We start from the raw sequence: 21,008 nt of genomic DNA, 5'->3' as shown, positions 1-21,008 counted from the left end.
GAATAATGAGGGGTTGCAGTTTTATTCCTCACACCTTCCTTTGCCTTTCCATTTCATTATTGGAGACGCTTCAGGCTAAACCTACTGTGCTTCGTGGTGACTTTTATTTCAGGGAGAAAGGACTATGTCCCCTTAGTCCAAATCAGCAAGAGGCTGATTTATATACAGCCTTTTTCATGGAAATCAACAATTCAAAAGTGAACATTGGAAACAGGGGTGGAAGGGGCAGGAGAAAATAATATTTAAAGATCTTTCCTCTTATTGATGAATCATTCATCTTATTAAAAATGCTAGAAGAAAAAAAACAACAACAAAAAACAAAAAAACAAAAAAAACAAAGATGCCAGCGTTGGAATCCTTTAAATACATTTACTAGCAAAATGATATCATGATGATGTGATTAAGAATCTGCAGAAAGTTTTAAGAGAATGTATATTTAGAACAACATCTTCAAGTTGATAAATATGATTACAAGCTGATCCTTGCCCACGTGCTCAGACCCTGAAAGGAAAGCCTGAAACGGATTTGAGATGAGACGGAGCTAATGAGTTCTTCTTCATGAGCCTGGCCACGCCAGGGGAGATAGACACACTAAGAAGAAAATGGAATGTCTGCTCACTGTCGAGGCTGGCAAACTGCAACGTGGTAATTGTTTCCCAAACTGAATCTGTCTCGTAAAGAGAATCGGCAAGGACTTTCCACATTTGTGGATCATTACATTGGCATTTTCAGCATACTGGAGACTTTATATTGTTTTCCCCTTCTCTTTTTCTCCAAGATGGCCCAGAGGCAGAATGAGACCCATCGCCATAGTAAAATCGTTAGGATTCTTACCACCACCTCGTGGATGAGCTAGGGATGCCTTCTTGAAGGAATAACTATGTTTTTTCGATGCTTTGTTTTTGGGAGGGACAGATACCCTGAAACTTCACATCACCTCATGTGAGAGTCTATGCCTGCAAAAAGATGTGCGTGGGGGCCTTTATATACATGGAATATAGATGACTTTAAAATGTGATTCACTGTAGAACCTAAGAGGGCCTCTCAAACTAAGCAGTGAGGGTTCACCAGGGAAACCATAATGCCCCAGTCACTACGCCCTGAACCTCCCAGAGAATGTCTCTATGGACAGAGGTGGGTCATTGTGTCTGCTAGAAAACATGACACCTGCATTCATTCACTTTAGTCACTAGATCGTTGGCGAGTAGATAGAAGGGAAGAATCCTCTGATATTTCTCTTCTTTCGTGCAGTTTTGGTTTTTTTTTAATTTTTTGTTTTCATTTTTGTTTTTAAAGCTCTTCATGGAACCAGTACTATTTTAGACCTTTATTTGAATTTCTTTATGTTGCAGCAACTTATATATATATATTTATATATATATATATTTATATATATATATATACCTTAGTATAATAATCCCAGGAATAACCTAGCTAACATTTCTTACAAAATTGGAAGAGGCATTTTTGAAGTTATAGAACATCTACTTCCTAGCAGCTTTCCTTTTTACCTCCTAGTTTCAAGATACTATTTTCCATGCTTCCCCTAGGTTTATGCTATTGTGTGCTGTTCTAAAGTGTCAGCCCCAGGAGAGAGTGGCATGAAAGGAGCAAAGGAATGGCTCACTACTATAAGGAATTTTATATTTGAAATACTCAGGGGAGAAGAGTCAAAGTGAAAAAGGGTGATGGGTTAGGGCAATGGGAGTCCTGTGGTAAGGAAAAGCAACACAAAACAAACCTCTCTTAATCCTTTGAAAGTGCCACTGAAGCAAACCAGGTTTTTAGCGTCTTCTTTCTCTACCCTGAGTTCCTTGGTAGGAATGAACTTGAGATGGGGGAGGATGTCAAGGGTGACTGTCATATGCCTAAGTCACAGAGCTCAGGTTCAACATAAGCCTGAGGTTTAATGCAAGACTGGACGGCTGAGAAATTAAAGAGTGCATCTTACTTAGAAACTGGAAATATAGAACTAAATATGCACATGTACACCCATGTGTCTCTTCTTTGTCTAGAGTAAAGTCAGTCTGTTGAGTGGTCACTATCACCACCATAACTTTGTCGGGAAGGAAGGCAGTGGCCATAGCTGCCTGGTCTTCTGGGCTGCGTCAAGAGGACAGATGCTGTGGTTGATACAGGGGTGTGCCAAACATAATTGGCAAACAAATGAGAAAAGGAGGATGACCAAAATGAAAAGATAGGAGAAAGGAGAAAAAATTTAACAACAACCCAAAGAATATTAGGTGACCCTGCAGTTTCTCAGATGAAATATTCCCGCTTACACTCGCTCACTGTGTTTTGCAAGTCAATGTCATTTCTAAAGGAGCTGTCCAAATTTTCTGGGTATTCCTTCTCCTTCATCTGGTTAGTGCGGTGTGACTGCTTATGCTGGTAAAGGAAGCGGGTCATGATGCCGATGATAGAGAAGATGATGAATATCACCACTGCTATCACTCCTGTTGAGAAAGAGGAAAGAAAGAGAGAAGGAAATCATCATGGATCATCTACTCGGAAGAGATGATTCAGTCGAGGCAGGCAAGGCACTCAGTAGAACGAAACAAAACTAACCCAACAAGGAACAACAGATTCTTGCCCAGAAATGAAGACCAGCTGAAATGCCTTCAGTCTTCAGTTTCTAAGAAGCCAGAAAGAAAGCCATTCTAAATCAGAGAATGCCATCATATAAATATGGACTCATCCTGGCCAAGGATTTCTTAGTTATTTCTTCAAGACCTGATTTAGGCTTAAAGATCCAACAGAATCTTTTAATTAGCACATGTGCCATTTGTAATCGCTTGTAATTTCTTTGTCCCCTTGCAACTAAATATTTTAGAACTACTTCAGCACCCTAGAGAACCATCCCGAAGCATCAGACACCTCAGTACACCCTCTCCTGATGTAAATTCCTTTAGGGTGTATGTTTGCTTTGCTAAAAATGATTTGCTATGTAATGGGACGCTTCCCAAACATACAGGGCACTCCTCCACTGCTCCGTGCTCTGCTAGGCATGGGCCGGTGCAGAGATGGTATGTTCTGTTTTCTGGAGACGCCGAGTCAGCTGAAATGGCAGACCTCTTCCAGTTACATCAGGTTCCCGCCTGCTCTCATTGCATGTGATTTTACTGCATCTACTCGGCAAGTTGCCCTCGCTGACTCGAAGGTCTCATCCCTACCCTTTGCCAGGAAGCCTCTCGGGATGCAAAGAGCAAAGTCAGCAAAAAGAGGGTGAAAATGTAGAATCTGGTGACTTTTAAACGGGAGAATGCATCTATACATGAATGTAGGTTTTCCAACATTCAAATATTTGAGAAGTATGTATGACATTCACATATAAGCTTATTCCCAAGAAAGTGTGTATTCTGCTGTTTTGTTTCTCTTTCTGAGTAGAATGGAGAGTGACAAAATGTGTTTATTTTAGAACATTAGTTTTGGACATCCTACACCGTGATTTACATAAGCATGGATATTTGAGAGTTAAAAATATTGAGTGCACATCTTCTACCGATTTGTATCAGAGCTGGGGCCATCATTAAGATTGCTTACTTAAAAAAAATATATTCCTAAACCCTTATACAGCATTTTCCCTGACTATTTCAGAATCAGGCAGAGTAAAGCCACGTAAGTTAACAAACCTATGAATAAACTGGGTGGCAGTGAGGGACTCCCAAGAACGGGCTGCAGCTTTATGAGATGAAATACAGAACTAATTTCTACTTCTTTTACACAGACTGTTAGAGGGATTTTCCCAAGGGGCTAGGATGCCTTTCCTGCTCTTAGAGACTCACGGAAGCATATAACTGGGTGGGAAATGTCAGCAGTCACAAAAGTCTCTTCTCCACATGTCAAATGAGAAATTGTTGGAAGAGAAACAGACAATACATTCTTTCTTGATGCCAAACAAAAATCAAATTGGACTCTCTTCCCTGAAGCAGAAATTCAGGTCAGACATTTTAAGAACTTCCTTAAGGAGGAAAGGTCACAGTGTCCGTTGCTCACGGTCGTATTGTAATGGGGCACCTCTGTGCTTCCACAGCCATTTGTACATCCTCCCTCAAAACACTACTCGCTAGTCCCTTGTTTTCTGCTTACCAGTCCCCTCTCACACCAGGCTGTGAGTTCTTTGAGGGAAGCATCCACATATCCCTATACTTAGCACAGGGCTTGACCCATAGCTGAGGCTCATTAAATAGAAGTTAAATGAATGGATAGTGCCAACTTTTAACAGAACTCCATCTGGTGTGGATCAGTTCATCTGGCCTGCCAGAAGGCAGCGATGGGGGCACCGTCTAGAGCTATGGCTCCTGGATGACAACGAATTTAGTCTCTCACAAGTGTCTAACATTAAACAAGGTTTGGGGATCGTTCTGTGTTGCAAGGCCAAGGGAGAAAGAAACAAGCCACTGGAGGACGCAGCCAGGCTGAGGCAGGATAAAAAGGGGTGAGACCAACAGGCAGGGAGAAAATGGAAAGGCTGGGGAGGGGGGAGGGAGAGGGAAGCTCACAGCAGAGTAGACAAGATCTGTATCTGTAACCATATGTGCTGCTGGATTTGAAACTCCAGTCCTGTGGGCTTCACCCTGCTCATTAGATCCAACCCAAATCACTTGCTGGAGAAAGCTGACAGGTCTGGGGCTTTCACCCATCTGTCTGCCCCAACATGGCTTCTTCCCATATGTTTTATTGGTGTGCTGTGTTTGTGCTTTAGGAAAACTGACAACTGCATGAGATGAACAGGGTGCACACTGCCTGCCGCTAAGTAAATGTCCCAGCTGTTGACTCAGTAGTCGGCTGCCTGATGGATCGGGAGCAGGATGCATCCATGGGACTGTAGATGCTGGGGGAAGAGGGCACCTTTGATCAAACAGCACCCATGACTATTCTTGAAAAGGCTCCCTCCCAGTCTCACAGATCATGCGGGGCTCTGGATGCTAGATGGCCATAATTAAGAAAGGAATCAAATAAATCTCTCCCAAGCACAGAATCATTTATGTCCTCTCTGCTTTCAGCAACAAGGAATGATTTACCTCCAATGACGGCCGAGTCACTTCGAACTGCATTGGTGAGCGGTTCCCGCTCATCTGTCTTCCCAAAGGGATCTGCAAGGAGTAAAACACATGGCACTTCATTCCTCAGAGTCCTGGAAGGCGGTCAACAATACGGACTTGAGAAGACACATCTGTGGGTTAGACCAAGTGCTCTCAAACAGTTGCGAGCTTGCAGTTTTTTTTTTTTAAGAACCCAAACAAACATACGTACAAAAAAGCATCTGAGGTACACAACTTCCACCCCATAGCTCCGTGACTATTGGCTTCTACGTCAGCTGTAGGGGCTAAAACAGAAGATGGTGGAACCCACTCATATCTGTGTTTGCCTACAGTTTACCTCCCAGATTAACCTTGATGTCCCTCTCTGCTTTGCTGGACCATCGCTATTCATGACAATGGCCTCTTACTTCAAGCATGCATATTCTGTCTGCTTCAGAGATTTCTTTAGCTGCGTAAGGATTCTGGGCCCATTAACAGAGAAGACAAGGGTGCTGGAGGATTAACACCTCCACGGAACCCTCACTGTTGGGGAGGGGGATTTCACTATATGCATGTTTACATATATAGTAAAAGAAAAACGAACATCAATCAAGTTGGAAGGCACGTAGATCTGGGTTTGAATCTTACTCTGCCACTTGTTGGCCTGGTGACATTGAGCTGGAAAGCAAGCAATTTTTAAAAATGTTATTTATTTTGAGAGAGAGAATGAATAAGTGGGGGAGGGGCAGAGAGAGGGAGATAGAGAATCCCAATCAGGTTCCATGCTGTCAGCACAGCCTGATGTGGGGTTCGATTTCACAAACTGTGAGGTCATGACCTGGGCTGAAAATAAGAATTGGACACTTAACCGACTGAGCTACCCAGGCATCCCCAGAAAACATTTTTTAAATAACAAATCAGCAAATGTATTAAAAGGGGATAATGGTACCGATATGTATGCATATGGTGCATGTGACATTTTCAGACCTATAACAGCTGTCATCATTATCACTGCATCCTTAGGAAATGCCTACAACATGAGTATTATTTTTCCCGTTTCACAGATAAGGAGATTAGATCATAGTCATTTAGTAACTTGTCTGGAGTTCTATAGTTCATCCATGGCAGATTCAGAATTCAAATCAAGGCTAGTCACCTATCACATTGTGCTTCTTTCCATTATGCCTCACTGCTGCCAGGAAGACACCAAGCTTGGTGACGAGTGGGCAACAGCAAAACTCAACCCGCTTTCTTTGTTCATAATTAATAACTAATTTGGCAACTCATTACCACACTTGATTAAATTAAAACAAATCCCAGGGATGCTTTAAGTTCCCCATGATGATGGTGACTAAGGAAAGACAGAAGAGGTGTTTTAGGGAGTCGTAAAGTGAGAGAAGATATATGGATGATACTGCTGTGGGACTTTCCTATTGTTAAGGAAGGCTGATTACATCACATGAATTATATTAGTTCAACAACAAATCTGCCTCTCTGACCCTAAACTCTTCAATCCTCAGAGTGGTAGGTGGTAGTCATTTAAACTGTAGTGTATATATACACGCACACACACACACACACACACATACACACACACATAGTGTGTGTATATACATATGTGTATATATACATAGTGTGTGTGTGTGTGTGTGTGTGTATATATATATATATACACGTATATGCACAAATATGCATGTAGTTCTAACTACTCATCATATTAAAAGTGGGATTATATTCAATATATATAAAGTTCAACCATGAGAAATCAGTCATAATTCTTAACTACCTGTGATCATATAAAATAAGGACTTGAGTAATACTACCCTTTAACCTAGAAAATTCATGAAGATATCAAAAGTAGTACTATCAGGGGATGCCTGGGTGGCTCAGTCTGTTGAGTGCCCGACTTTGGCTCAGGTCATGATCTCACGGTTCATGGGTTCAAGCCCCGCATTGGGCTCTGTGCTGACAGTTCAGAGTCTGGAGCCTGCTTCATTTTCTGTCTCTCTGACCCTCCCCCACTTGTGCTCTGTCTCTCTGTTTCTCTCTCTCTCTCTCTCTCTCTCTCTCTCTCTCTGTCAAAAATAAATAAATATTAAAAATATTTTTCATTCCTTTAAAAAAAAAGTAGCACTATCAAAGGAGGGCAGTTGCACTGTACCTGATGAAGAGTCCACTGTGGTCACTGCATTCACATCCGCATCCACCACAGAGCCACAGCTGGATTCTGTCAGGGTCCCTTGGACAGTCACAGGTGCGATGGTGGCGTGACGCAGGGCTGCCTTCAGGGGTGCTACCTGGTTGTATTGGACTGAAGACAGGCATCCGACAAAACCCATGATGTTTGCTTTGGCGACTTCAGAATCCAATCCAAGATGCTCTGCAAGATGGGAGACAAGCTGGTGTGTGTGTGTGTGTGTGTGTGTGTGTGTGTGTGTGTGTTTTCTTTTTCAAACTATGCCTCATAACCTCTTTATATAATGTCTAAAATTCCAGAAATTGCCTTGTAATTCTTTGTATTAAGGGAAACCATTCCAGGTCTTTCTTTGTCTCCTCTTCCCAAACCTTATCCCCATGATTATCATCGATATATCAACCACCTCTCATAGGAAACTGTTAGGGCCATCTTTGCTTTGAGATAATATTTCAAACTTCCAAAGTCTCATTCGTGTATTTTATGCACTGTGACAAAGACTTAATAAATCTGTTCTACACTCTAAATGTTTTATAAAATTTATTTCATTATCCTCATCACCATTAATCTATGGATGCCGGGGATTAGTTCAAGCACACTACAATGCTCATTACAACATCACACTCAAAAGTGTCACAAGGGGAAAAAAAATGAAAAGAGGTAGAGGGAATAGAAGTTAAAGTGGCACTTCCAGAAGTTTCTCACGTTCAGTGTTTTAAGCGGTCTGTATAAACTGACCAGATTCGAGATTTTCACCTGCTTAGTTCTGTTCATGGTACTGATTGGGGAGCACAGATTTTCTGACAGCAGTCTTCCAAAGTATCTTTGACTCTTTGTGAAAGGTGAAGAAGCAATCATTGATTCACAGCAAGATCAAATGCCTTATTCTCTTCAAGATTTGTAGTAAGATTACTCAGCCACTTTCTCTCTTTTAGCTAAGATCATTTAAACAAATTGCTATGATACAATTACATACAACTACAATACACATGAGCTGTTTCTTCTATTTAAGGTGCAATAGTTTAACCCTACCTAGATGATTCAAATCATTATTTTATTATGATACTCAGTTTATTTTCTGGAAGAAGGCAGGTGCTTCCCTCTGTACCCATTGGAGATTAAATTTATTTCAAATCCACGTATGGTCAAAGAGTGCCTCCATGTATCTCCAGGTGAGAATTTTTTGGGCAACATGCAGAAAGAGATGTGATGAGAATATGGAAGAAAAAGAGAAATTAATATCCCTTAACAATACCTTTTCCAGTTTTGCCCTTATATTCTCCGCCTTTGACACCCATGTATACCTCACCAGTGTATCGTCCCTCCCTTCTTACCAAAAAAAGGAAAGGAACCATGCATATTAATTTTATGTAGCCACTAAAACAAATTACCACAAACCTAGACAGTTGAAATTAAAAAACCTAACATAACACAAATTTGTTGTCTTATAATTCTGTAAAAGTCTGACATGGATCTTGCCGGCTAAAATCAAGGTGCCTGCAAGGCTGCAGTTCTTACAGAGGTTCTAGGGGGGTAATCTGTCGTCTTTTCCTATCCCCTCTGAGACACCCAATCCTTAGATTATTGTCCTTCCCCCCATCTTCAAAGCCAGGTATGGTGCACGTCTTTCCTCCACAGCTACATCTGCTTCTAATTCGCTTCTGTTGCCTTCTTTTTTCACTTTAAGGACCCCTGTGATTGCAGTGGGCTCACCCAAATTCTCCTGAATAATCTCCCTATTTTAAGCTAGGTGATTAGCAACATTAATTGCATTTGCAACCTTACTTCCTCTTTGCCACTTAACCTAACACATTCACAGGTTCTGAGGATTAGGGCTTGGGTATCTCCGTGGGCCATTCTTCCTACCCCTGCATGTCGGAGATTTCATGAGAATTGTCCAGGCAATGATAATGAAAATTCAATAGCGATGTGAAGTGACACTTCTGTGAATGTAACAGAACATTGGGGCAGGGGAGGAAACTGCTGATTTCCAAAGATTCCAATAAATATCCTATAGATTCCAAAAAAAACACCCTATAGTAGCTGTATGTATTTGTTACTCATTAAAGGATCATACGTATGTTTATTTCTTAATAATACGGGCTTTAAAAGACTTTGTCTGAGAAGAGACTTTTTAAACATTGTTATTTAATAGTCTCTCAGGCCAAAAAGCTTTCTCTAATGAAGACCAGTTGTTCCTGCCCAAATGTCACTAGAATGCGATCTACGCAGCTATAATTCCAAATGCACATTCACTACTGAGTGGAAGTTATCAAGGGGTTCAATTAGAGATCAGAGCATTTAGCGAAAGAGGCAGAAGACAAGAGCAGAAAAGCATAAACTAGCATGAAGTTTCTGCCTTGTAGGAAGGATTTCAAAGCAGCTGAAAGTGACATGTCAATATCACTATGTCTTAAGGGTCTAAGTCAAAAGTGCCAGATCTCATTTCCAGAACCCAGTTAGAAAGAAGCTTATATCAGGCCCAAGGTCTTTAGAGGACATCACTATAGTGACTGCTAGGAATATATGCTCCAGGTACAAGAATCAGCATGTGGAGAGATTGGGGATAATGCCAGAAAATGACATTCTCTCCTTAGGAAGAGATGTTTCGGACAAAGTCTTATGTCGAGGAAAGTGCATTTATTCTAGATGGATAATAAAGATGGAAACCTGGGGATGCTTATGAAAAGAAATGAAAGGGACAAGAATCACTTATAGGAGAAAATACTCCCAGTGTGAGGCCTGATATAACGATTTCTCATATATTTACATATATGGAGACAGAGAAAAAAGTTAGGATTATTTTTCCTTTTTATAACCTTGTTAAATAATATGCAGTAAGGAATAATCATTTGCTAAAACAAACAAACAAACAACCCAAAGAAAAACAAAAACAAAAACAAAAACACCTCAAAAGACACAAGGACTCGATATTCACCATGTATTAAGTACCTATTATGTAACTATGCAATAATTCTTTGTAAAGTATTATTTCTTTTCCCCTCAAAGTTTCTTCCAGATATTTGTTACTCTCTTCCAAAATTTACAGGTGAAGAAACTGACACACCGAAAAGTTAAAAGATATAAAAACGATTGTGTGGCAAAGTTGAGGCCCCACCAAAGTTGAGGTTATAACTTGAAATGCCAAACTATATATTTTTTTAACTCTTCCCATTCAGTTAACCTCCCCCTGCTGGTTTGAGTTCCATCCCCACCACTTTCTGCAGATCTTTGGGTAAGTTAACCTTTCTGAGATTTAGTTTCTCCAACCAGAAAATGGAGACATCTGTACGAACTTCCTGTGTTGTCATTTCCTTTTATTTGTAGCTGAAATTTAGTTGGCGTACAATAGTATAATAATTTCAGGTATATGACATAGTGATGACAATTACACACATTACAAAATACCCGCCATAAGTGTAGGAACCATCTGTCACCATATGCTATTTCCATATAATTGACTGCATTCCCTATTCTGTACTGTTATTCCCCATGACTATTTGACAAATGGGATTTTGTACCTCTTGATTCCCTTCACCTATTTCATCCATCCCCCCACCCCCTCCTCTCTGGCAACTACCAATTTGTTTTCTGTATTTATGAGTCTGATTTTTTTTGTCTTTTCATTAGTTTTGTGTTTTTTAGATTCCATATGTAAGTAAAGTCACATGTTGTCTTTCTCTGACTTATTTCGCTTAGCATAATACCCTCTAAGTCCATCCACCGTGTTGGAAATGGCAAGATCTCATTCTTTTTACAGTTGAGTAATATTCTATTGTATACACCACATCTTCTTTATCCATTCATCTGTCCATGGACATCTGGGTTGCTTCCATATCTTGGTTATTGTAAATAATGTTGCAGTAAACACTGGGGTGCATATATCTTTTGAATTAGCATTTTTGTGTTCTTTGGGTAAATACTCAGCAGGGCAATTACTGGATCATACAGTAGTTTTATTTTTTTAATTTTTTGAGGAACCTCCTTAACTGTTTTCCACATTGGTTGCACCAAATTACATTCCCACCAACAGTTCATGAGGGTCCCCTTTCGCCACATCCTCGCCAATTCTTGCTACTTGCCTTTTTTAATTTTTGACATTCTGAATGGTATGAGGTGTATTGTGCTTTGGATTTCCATTTGAAATGCCAAATTCTTTATCTAAGCTATGCTGCCTCCCCAAAACTCCCCAAACATATCCTGGGTAGAAAAAGATATTTTTTACATTATTAAGATGAAATAAGTTGCAAAAACTAAGGAAAACACAAGTCATTTTGATTGCATTTGCTCATTAGAATTTGCTGAACTCCGTGTTATATTAAATACATAATGCATTTCATAATTCATTTTATTATTTTTAGGTTACAGTTGCATTAGAATCATAAGGAACTAGAGCATGTGTGGGCTACAGAATGAAAAACAGAAGACGAACTCAACCATGAATGTGGCTCCTCCGAAATGGCAGAACAAGAATACAAAGGCCCCACCAGTGAAGAATGCCGCTGTTCTCTTTCTCACTCTTTTCACAATTTTCTGCTCCCACTTAAGAGTGCCATCCACTCAAGGAGAATGACATGGTGTCTCCTTATACTACGTACCACCACCTGAAGGAACCGCAGGTATTTTACAAAGAAAAACCCTACAGAACGTCTTGTTTGAAATTTACTTAGTTTCTCCCTCTCAGTATGCTTTGAACATCATTGAAATACAGTTTCTGATTCTCATTACAGTCTATCCCCTCTGCCCTCAAATACTGAGGTAGAAGCAGCATGGTGTGTTGAAATAAAGCACAGATTGGAAATGAGATGTGCCTGTTGGTGGATTGTGCACTTGCACATACGACTTGTGTTTCTTATCTCTGAGCTTTAATTCTGTCCACTGTAAAACAGTGACAAGGAGTACTCGGCACGTGGATTGTGCTGGAAATAAATATAAAGAGTCTGATTCTTAGTTCAGTGCCCTTAAATGCATTTATTGTTATTGTTATTAATGTTATTATTAATGATTATCTTTATTCTTCCTACTAGTCATCCGTTCCAGACTCCTTTGCCTAGATTCAATGGCCCTCAGCATGCTCAAATAAACTGCATTTTTTATGAGAGAACAAAGATGTAAATGTTGATGTGTTTGCTGTAAAGTCTTTGCATTAAATTTCCACTTCACACAGACAAACTGAATGCATGTTGTACCAAAACTCTGAATGACTTGATTGGTTAAGTTATTATAGACTAACTTCTTCAAGCGTTTTTAAACTGGACTTTCTACAGTAATTTAGAAACACTCATCTCTTCAAATCAAAGTTACGCCCCTCTATTAAAGCAAGTGGTTTCTTCTAGCCACAGAAAGCACAACACTTCACATGGTCAAAATTATTTGACACTAAGATCATGGTTGAGCCAATCTAGGCTAATTTTATGTAGGAAGTTTATTCTGGATATTAGAAGAAGAAGAAGAAGAAGAAGAAGAAGAAGAAGAAGGGGAAGGGGGAGGGGAAGAAGGAGGAGGAGGAGGAGGAGGAGGAGGAGGAGGAGGAGAAAAGATCAGCCATTTGCTAAAAATAGACATGGCTCTAGGATGTAACATGACATTTGCTATATGTCAAAAGTCATTATGACTTTTGAATCCTAAAGTGTCAAAGTACAAGCCATGCAGACCCATCTAACCTGGGCTTAGAAGAGTAAAATGTTGTACCAATATAAAATATAAATAAAGGAAGCTGATGTTAATGGAAGGTATGAACAGTATACAAGTGAAAAGTTTTTGCCTCCAGAGTCCTTTGTGGCTTTCAGGCAAGAGAGAAGTAGCCTGAAAATTTAACTACTGTGACTATTCCAAGGCCGAGAACTGTATCCCTCAGATAAATCTTTTAATCCTTAAAGTGGAATTTTAAACTGTATTTAAAAACAAAAACAAAAACAAAAAAAAAACCGACTTGACATTTACTTAATGCTTTATGTTTTCCATGGTATGTTCCTTTGTATATTCTGTGTAAATATTCATCCTTGTGAACTGAGAAAGGGGGAGATAGTTCTATTCAATTACCAGTTATGCAAACTAAGACATAAGATCAAGGACAAGTCCTAAGAAAATTAACCAGTCCATGGCCTCAGACCTAGGTCTCTTGGACCTTATCCTCCTTTTTTTGCCCCCTACTTCATCATACATAACACCTGTAGGTATTGACTGTTGATAACATGAAGAGAAGCCCCCCCTCTGTAGCGTGCCTTACAGCCATTCATGAGCTAGCTTACACCCACCTACCCAGCCCCATCTGTGCTGCACACAACCTGAACCGCTTTGTCTTGCCTGAACAGGCATACACTCTGCCTAGAAGGCCCTTCTGTCCCTTAACTACCGGGTAACATCTGCTTCACCACTGTAAAACATTCATCTATTTATGGGACACCTCTGGCAACCATGCTCTGTGTGAGACCGTGGATTTCACAACTGCTAGTAAGCAGACATTCCCTTATCTCAGAGTTTTCAGTCATTTTGGAGGATTAAGTTATCAGACAACCTATGGTTTCAGGCCGTAAGACTTAATGGTAGGGGCAGATCATTGTGGCTATGGGGGCACAGAAAAGATCCTGGACACAATCTAGGACAGTGGTGAGCAAACCGAAGGTGCAAAAGAATGTCCAGTGAAATGCACGAAAATGCCTTTTTTCTAGATCTCTAATCATTCCATAGGTCGGTCTGGTGTGGAGGTACCCAAGAATTTTCATTTTTAAAGTACATTCTTAGACACTTGTGATACGGAGGGTTCACGTACTACTCTTTGAGAAACACTGATTTAGGAAAGATAGCTTAGAATAAATGTATTTAAATCAAGGCTTAAGTGATGAATAGACAATAACCACACATGAGTGGGTGGGCAGAGTGTTACAGACACAAAGCCTATATAAGGCCTACAATGAGAAAGTCCATCACATTTAAAACACAGAAAACTCAAGTCAACTCTGCCTTAAAATAAAGCAAAAGATAGTTAGAAAGATAGACAGGAGCCAGGGACAGGTATTTTGCTTACCTTCTATGACATTTATTTATTTCGTGATCATGTTTATAAGTCTGTCCCCCAACAATATTGGAAGCTTCTTACTTTCAGGAGACTTGTCTTTTACAGATTTCCACCTTCATTAACCAGACCCAGACACGGTGCCCAACACATAGAATGTGTGTTTAGTAAACACTAAAAGGCATTAATGAATGAAAAAAAAAATGTATGTTTCCTACTATGAGCAGTAATGCAGCCTAATCATCGATATTTACATACATTTCAAACTGCATCACTCTGGCCATTGATCAGCATATAGTTTCTTGCCTTTTACATTCACACTCAGGACACGTTATGTGGAACTCTCTTTGATGAGGCAGGCCAAGTTCATTTACATTCCGTACATCTCTGCCAGGAGTGCACATGGAACTGTCCCTATTATTTCAGCACATTGTTACCTGGAGCTTTATAAATGTACTACTATTTGTATGGAGTCAGAATGGCCGTGTAAGATTGGCTGCTGTACGTCACAGGGTCTGTCCTGTTCATAATGACCCCGCAGGCTTTAAGAGGCAGGGCCTGTGAATTTGCTTTTCACATGGCCGAGGAAGCATGTCCCAAATACTGCATGACAGCCTCCTTTTCTTGTCTCAGCCTGAAATTCCTTTCATCAGTGGACACTTCCTTAGACACCTTACCAAGGAACACTTGCCCTCTTCTCCCTCTCTAATTCCCCAGCACTGAAACCAGATGACTTCCCTTCTAACTCATTTCTCAAACTTTGCAATTGTATGGGTGTGTTTATGCATGTGTGATTATTGGTTTACCTTTTATGCACCACTCCAGACCCAGTTTTATGAAGAAACAGTACTTACTTGCTTACTATGAACTACCTATTTTCTGATATAGTATTTGACATAGAAATCGCTAAATGAATATTTTGGGTGATTGAATGAGTCTGCATTGCAAAGGGTTTGTCCCATAAAGATCTCCCATGACTCTTTAAATAAAATTACATACATACATAAAAACATATGCTAATGATACAAAAAGACTAAAATATAACAAGGCCAGTTCAATAAACAAAAGTTGTATCATTTAAAAAAAATTGACATTTATTTATTTTTGACAGAGACAGAGAATGAGCAGGGGAGGAACAGAGAGAGAGGAAGACACAGAATCTGAAGCAGGCTCCAGGCTCGAAGCTGTCAGCACAGAGCCCAACGCAGGGCTCGAACCCACGAACAGTCAGATCATGACCTGAGCCAAAGTCAGCCACCCAGGCACCCCAAAGTTCTACCATTTAAAAATTTATTATTTGGGGTACCTGGGTGGTTCAGTAGGTTGAGCATCTGACTTTGGCTCAGGTCATGATCTTGCGGTTTGTGAGTTCAAGCCCCATGTCAGCCTGTGTCAGCCCCGTGTCAGCTCTGTGCAGACAGCTCGGAGCCCAGAGCCTGCTTCAGATTCTGTGTCTCCCTCTCTCTCTGCCCTCCCCTGCTCATGCTCTGTCTCTCTCTCAAAGTAAATCAACATTAAAAAAATAATAAAATAAAAATTTATTATTTGAACTGAATTAGTAGCTGAACTATATTCTTCATTTCTAAATTGATTTGTTTAGTTATGTGCATTATGCAAAGGCACCTCTACGGATATAGAATGGTGACTTCCGTAAAACCTCAGCAACATAACCAAATTTAAAAATTCTAGACATCATACCCCCAATGACAATTCTGCTGGTTTTTCTTAGAAAACTCACTTTTCTGACTTTAATACTGGGATAAGCTGATGTATAAATCCATTCTTTGGGATTCAAAGAAACAAAAATAATTCCTCCTCGGGTACTGATTATTTGATGTGGGGTCAGAACCAAACTTATGTGTATTAATTTATATCTATATTGTTTATTCTGTTAAAGGAAATGAGCAAAACTGGGGTCCTTCCTGTCCTAACAGAAAGTGTTTTAACAGGGTCCCAAAATAACCTATAGAAATATATTCTACTCTGATATGGAAATGCTAATTGTGGAGTTACAAGCGTCCAGAAAAGTAAAAGCCATCCTGAGCAACTTCAGTGCTTTGATGGCTATTTCTTTTTTTGTTGTTTATAGATTTAAATGGCGCAGGGAGTAATTATGTCAAATAACAAGGTGTTTAGAGGCAAGGTAAGCCCCCCCCCCCAACTCTGTTGCTGTCTCAACTTCTAGCTGGAGCAAGGTGGCTGAGCTCCAAGGTCATCAGACATATCCAGATCCAACAACATCCAGAAGAAGAAAGAAAGAAAGAAAGAAAGAAAGAAAGAAAGAAGAGAAAGAAAAAGAGAAAGGAAGAGGGAGGGAGGGAAGGAAGGAAGGGAGAAAGGAAGGAAGAAAAGGCTGCCTCTTGCTGTTTTTCTTTTTAAGAATGAAGAATCCTTTCTCAGAAACACATCAGCTACTCAGCTACCCTGCAGAATTCCTCTAATTGGCCAGATTGTGTCATGTGTTTATGCCTACTCAAATTTCTGGCAATGAAAATGGACCATAGTCATTTGCTTGGACCATAAGTTCTTAAGACTTGTTTTTGGTCTCAAGACCCATTTCCACTCTTAAAAATTCTGAGGAGATTTTTGGATATCTCTATCCGTCTTATATCCATCCATATCCACTGTATTCAAAATGAAAGCTGAGGAAACTTTAAAACAAGAACTCACAGCACACATTCTCCTTGCTGTCTGAGTGGAGGTGTCATCACACATCTTGTAGCCCCTGAAGAACACCTTTCTACATGTGGAAAGGAATATAACAAAGACAGTAATATCTAGTACAAAAATGAGGATTGTTTCAATGTTGTGGATTCCCTGAAATGGTCCCAGGATCCCCCAAACCCCACTCCCAGTGACCCCTGGACCGAACTTTGAAAACCACTGCTTCAGATCAGTTAGGAGGCATCCTCTGGGGTTGCAAATGGAGGAAAACTTCCAGGAGCACACGACGTCATGAGGGAACATGAAAGCTTGAATAAAACTGGAATTTTTTTTAGGAAGTGGGAAAGAAGTCAGAGTGAGTGGTGGGTAGGCAACCAATACTGTTAGTTGCATACATACAAACCAATCTCTGGAAGCCAAGTTATATCTGTCTATATCTATACACACAACATACACACACACACACACACACACACTTATACGAAACCATAATATATAATACATATATATTTGCACATACACGCACATATATACATATACATATATTCATATGCAACCATTTATTAAGTAATCTCTATGCCCAAAGTGGGGCTTGAACTCACAACTCCAAGATCAAGAGTTGCATGCTCTATACACTGAGCCAGCCAGGTGCCCCTATAAGAAGCTATTTAAATAACATTAAAGAACAAAGTCATTTCAGTAAATAAAAGTTTTACCTTTTAAAAATCCTACCCCCCCCTCCCCACACACACATTCAATTTAAAAGGCAGTTATTTTTGATGTGCTATATATTCACCTTTTATAAAGATCTTGATGTCTAGGTTTAATGACCTAAATTTGGCTGCTCTAAATAAGGAAAAACAGAGCTATTCTTTAGGGATTGAATAGAGATCAGCCATAGGCAAAGTTGCCCCATTGGTGATGATGATATTTGTTTCTGCCTTTTTCTTTCTTTCTTTCTTTCTTTCTTTCTTTCTTTCTTTCTCTTTCTTTTTTTTGTGCCAATTATCTTCTATTCTAGTGCTAACCTGTAACAGACACCTCATAACACTAGACGCTATTATATGTCACTCAGGACGACCTTTGAAATGCTGTCGCATAATAACAGTAGGGGATACTAATTATTGAGCATCTATCAGATTAAGTGGTAAAGCATCATATAGACAAATGGCACACATTAGCTTTAAGAGTTGGAAAAGACAGAGTAGTATGGAATTATAGTTTCTCTGCAATGAGGAAAATAAATTTATAGGGATTCAAAGTATCTGTAGCATGAATATCTAGCTCTTCAATTACATTTTTCCTCTCAGGCATCATACTAGTCTTTTGAACACACATACCAGAGCTTAATAGCTAAGCCCTGCAGCATAGCTTGCTTAGTGTACTAAATGGTTTATTTTGTAATTTTAGACAATTAGTTAGTAGACTATAGATATATTGAGGTATGGTGGGGCTACAGAAAACCTCCAGAAGGAGGGGACATTTTCAGGTCTACTAGGGCAAGGCCTGGGTTTGGGGTTGGGAAGAGAGCACCTTAGAGACAGGGTCCAGAACAGGCTTGAACTCTGTGTCCTGTGGCCGTGTGTCCATAGGAGTGACTGGATCAGCACAGCCCAAGGGCCTGGCACCTGAAATTTTTGGGAAACTAACAACACCATCTATGCTGCTCTCATGACCTGGGGGAGAGAGGGAGGACATATTCATCTTTGTATCTCTAGATTATCCCCCGATATGTGATTGATTAATTTTATATTCAGTAAACAGGATTCATTAAAACAACATTTGTGACATGTTAACCATGAAGAACACACTCCGTTTCTTTAGGCCTCACTTTCCTGACAGGAAAAATTGAGCTGATCATGCTGTATGCTTTGAAGTTCACTTTTTGAGACAAATGGTGGTGCAGAAAATAATAGTCTCCCAAAGATATCCATCGTCTAATCTCTGGAACCATGAATAGGTCATTTTATGTGGAAAAGGGGCTTCCTGATATGGTTAAGATAAGGTCTTGAGATGCAAAGATTATCTTTGGTTATTCAGGTAAACCCAATATAATCACAAAGGTCCATATAAGAGTGATACAAGAAGGTCAAGGGCAGCAGCAGGGGATGTGATAAGAGAAGCAGGAAGTTCCAACAATTTGAGGCAAGTGCTATAAGTCACAGAATGCGAGTGGCCACTAGAAGGAAAAGGAAAGGAAACAGATTCTCCCCTTCAGCCCCCAAGAGAAACACAGCTCTGCTCAATTTCAGCCTCATAAGGCTTATTTAACACTCTTAACCTTTCGAACTATATGACAAACTTACTTTGCTGTAAGCCACCAAGTTCGTGATAACTTCTTACAGCAGCGACAGGAAAGCAACACACATAGGAACATTTCTTTGTGAATGTTAAAGTGCTTCTACGTTTCTACTTTTAAAACAGGCCTACCTATTAATATTTTAGTGGCTATATAACAGTGGTAATTTTCTCATTTAAATATTTCTATTCAGTAAAGCTGGTAATTGCAAAGTCTCCACTTTGTAAGGCTCCGATAGGCATGAATTTCAGTTACCACAATTTAAATAATACCAGTCCCCAACCAACACGGTTCAAGTTTCAGTGGCCCTAGTGTATTAATTGGGAATAATTGCATAAAGTACAAACTCTCCTGCCAGCTCTTCAGTCCACAAACAGACATGTAACTAACAGAGCCTCATCATAATTCATGATCAGTCCCATCATTTCTTTCAAAGGCTACAGGTGATTTGTCATGGGGCCACCTGCTACTCAGTCCCCACATAGACAGCAAAGCACAGGGCCATGTTGCTTCATCATCTCTCAATAAGCCCATGTATCATTTGACAAAAAAATAGATGACCAAAAGAGGGAATTGCTCAACAAAGATGAAAGTGCAGCAAAGACACAAGAAATCACACTGAAAGTCAAATTCAAATGCAAATAGATTTATAAAAAGAGCCAGCTGACCACGGAAACGCAGACACACACTGTTTGACAGAGTCTAGGTACACAGCCACACGAGATTAGCGAAGGTGATATAAATCGATACAAATAAGGAAGTGGTTCATGGCAAAAAGAACGACAATGTCCCAGAGGCAGCGGGACCAGCGGAAACTTTCACATGAGAGGAACTCTCCAAGACATTTCATGACATTGAAAGCATAAAGGATGAAATGTTAGAAGCTGATCCAAACTTAGGGACAGGTCACCATGACATAGAAAAGATACTCCCTCCCTATTTTGCTGCACAAGAAGGCAAGCATGGTGAAAACAACTCCTGCTGTTTTTCACAAGCAAACACACTAATTCTCAATGCTTCTAATATTTTAAGTTACAGTATACTAAATAAATATTAGTTTTACTATTCTTTTTATTTCCCTATGAGCGCTTTTAATGCTGTGAAAAAAAATTAAAGTTTATAGGACTATCAAAAATTTTCTCAGGGCGCCTGGGTGGCTCAGTCGGTTAGGCATCTGACTTGAACTCAGGTCATGATCTTGAGGCTTGTGCATTCGAGCCCTGTGTCCGGCTCTGTGCTGACAGCTTAGGGCCTGGAGCCTGCTTTTTATTCTGTGTCTCCCTCTCCCCCAGCTCGCACTCTGCCTGTCTGTCTGTCTATCTCTCTCAAAAATAGATGCACATTAAAAGTTTTTTTAAAATTTCTCATGAATCATTAAGAACTTTTGTCCCAGGTACAGCATGTGGGGTCACTTTTACTGTTTTGCTATATTGTGTGAAGTGAGGGCTGCCCATATCATATTCATCATGAAAAGATTACTTAATAAGTACCAAATGCTATTTTAAGTGCCTTATGACAACCATATATCATTTGTGTTATTACACCCATTTTAAAGCTTGGGAAACAGAGATTAAAAAATAGTTAAACAATATGCCCAAAGTGAACATGCCATGTGGAACATGATGTTGCCTTCCTCTTGTAATCACTAACACTCCTAGGGCTTCAGACATGTACCAGGCATTGTGGGGCTCCTTCCCGTGAACCGTGAGATCATGACCTGAGCCCAAAGCAAGAGTCAACCTCTTAACTGACTGAGCCACCCAGGTGCCCCAAAAGCATATGTGTATCTTCTAATGAATCTTGTGGTGCCTG

General features: G+C 40.0%; 1 protein-coding gene across 1 annotated transcript in view; it reads right to left on the bottom strand.

Annotated features, from left to right (window-relative positions):
* Window positions 1-1,627: 1,627 nt before the first annotated feature.
* CNTNAP5 (contactin associated protein family member 5) overlaps window positions 1,628-21,008 on the bottom strand; it is a 796,934-nt gene continuing 777,553 nt past the window's right edge. Inside the window, exons 22-24 of the mRNA XM_047871013.1 lie at window positions 7,186-7,404; window positions 5,025-5,096; window positions 1,628-2,456 (exon numbers count right to left, since the gene is read on the bottom strand). Coding sequence (XP_047726969.1) covers window positions 2,260-2,456; window positions 5,025-5,096; window positions 7,186-7,404 — 488 coding nt within the window. The 3' untranslated portion in view covers window positions 1,628-2,259. The remainder of the gene's footprint in view (window positions 2,457-5,024; window positions 5,097-7,185; window positions 7,405-21,008) is intronic.

The sequence above is a fragment of the Prionailurus viverrinus genome, chromosome C1, assembly GCF_022837055.1.
Source record: "Prionailurus viverrinus isolate Anna chromosome C1, UM_Priviv_1.0, whole genome shotgun sequence".
In the NCBI taxonomy this organism is placed as follows: Eukaryota; Metazoa; Chordata; class Mammalia; order Carnivora; family Felidae; genus Prionailurus; species Prionailurus viverrinus.
Note: the sequence above shows the minus strand (reverse complement) of the source record. Positions and strands in the feature narration are given on the sequence as shown.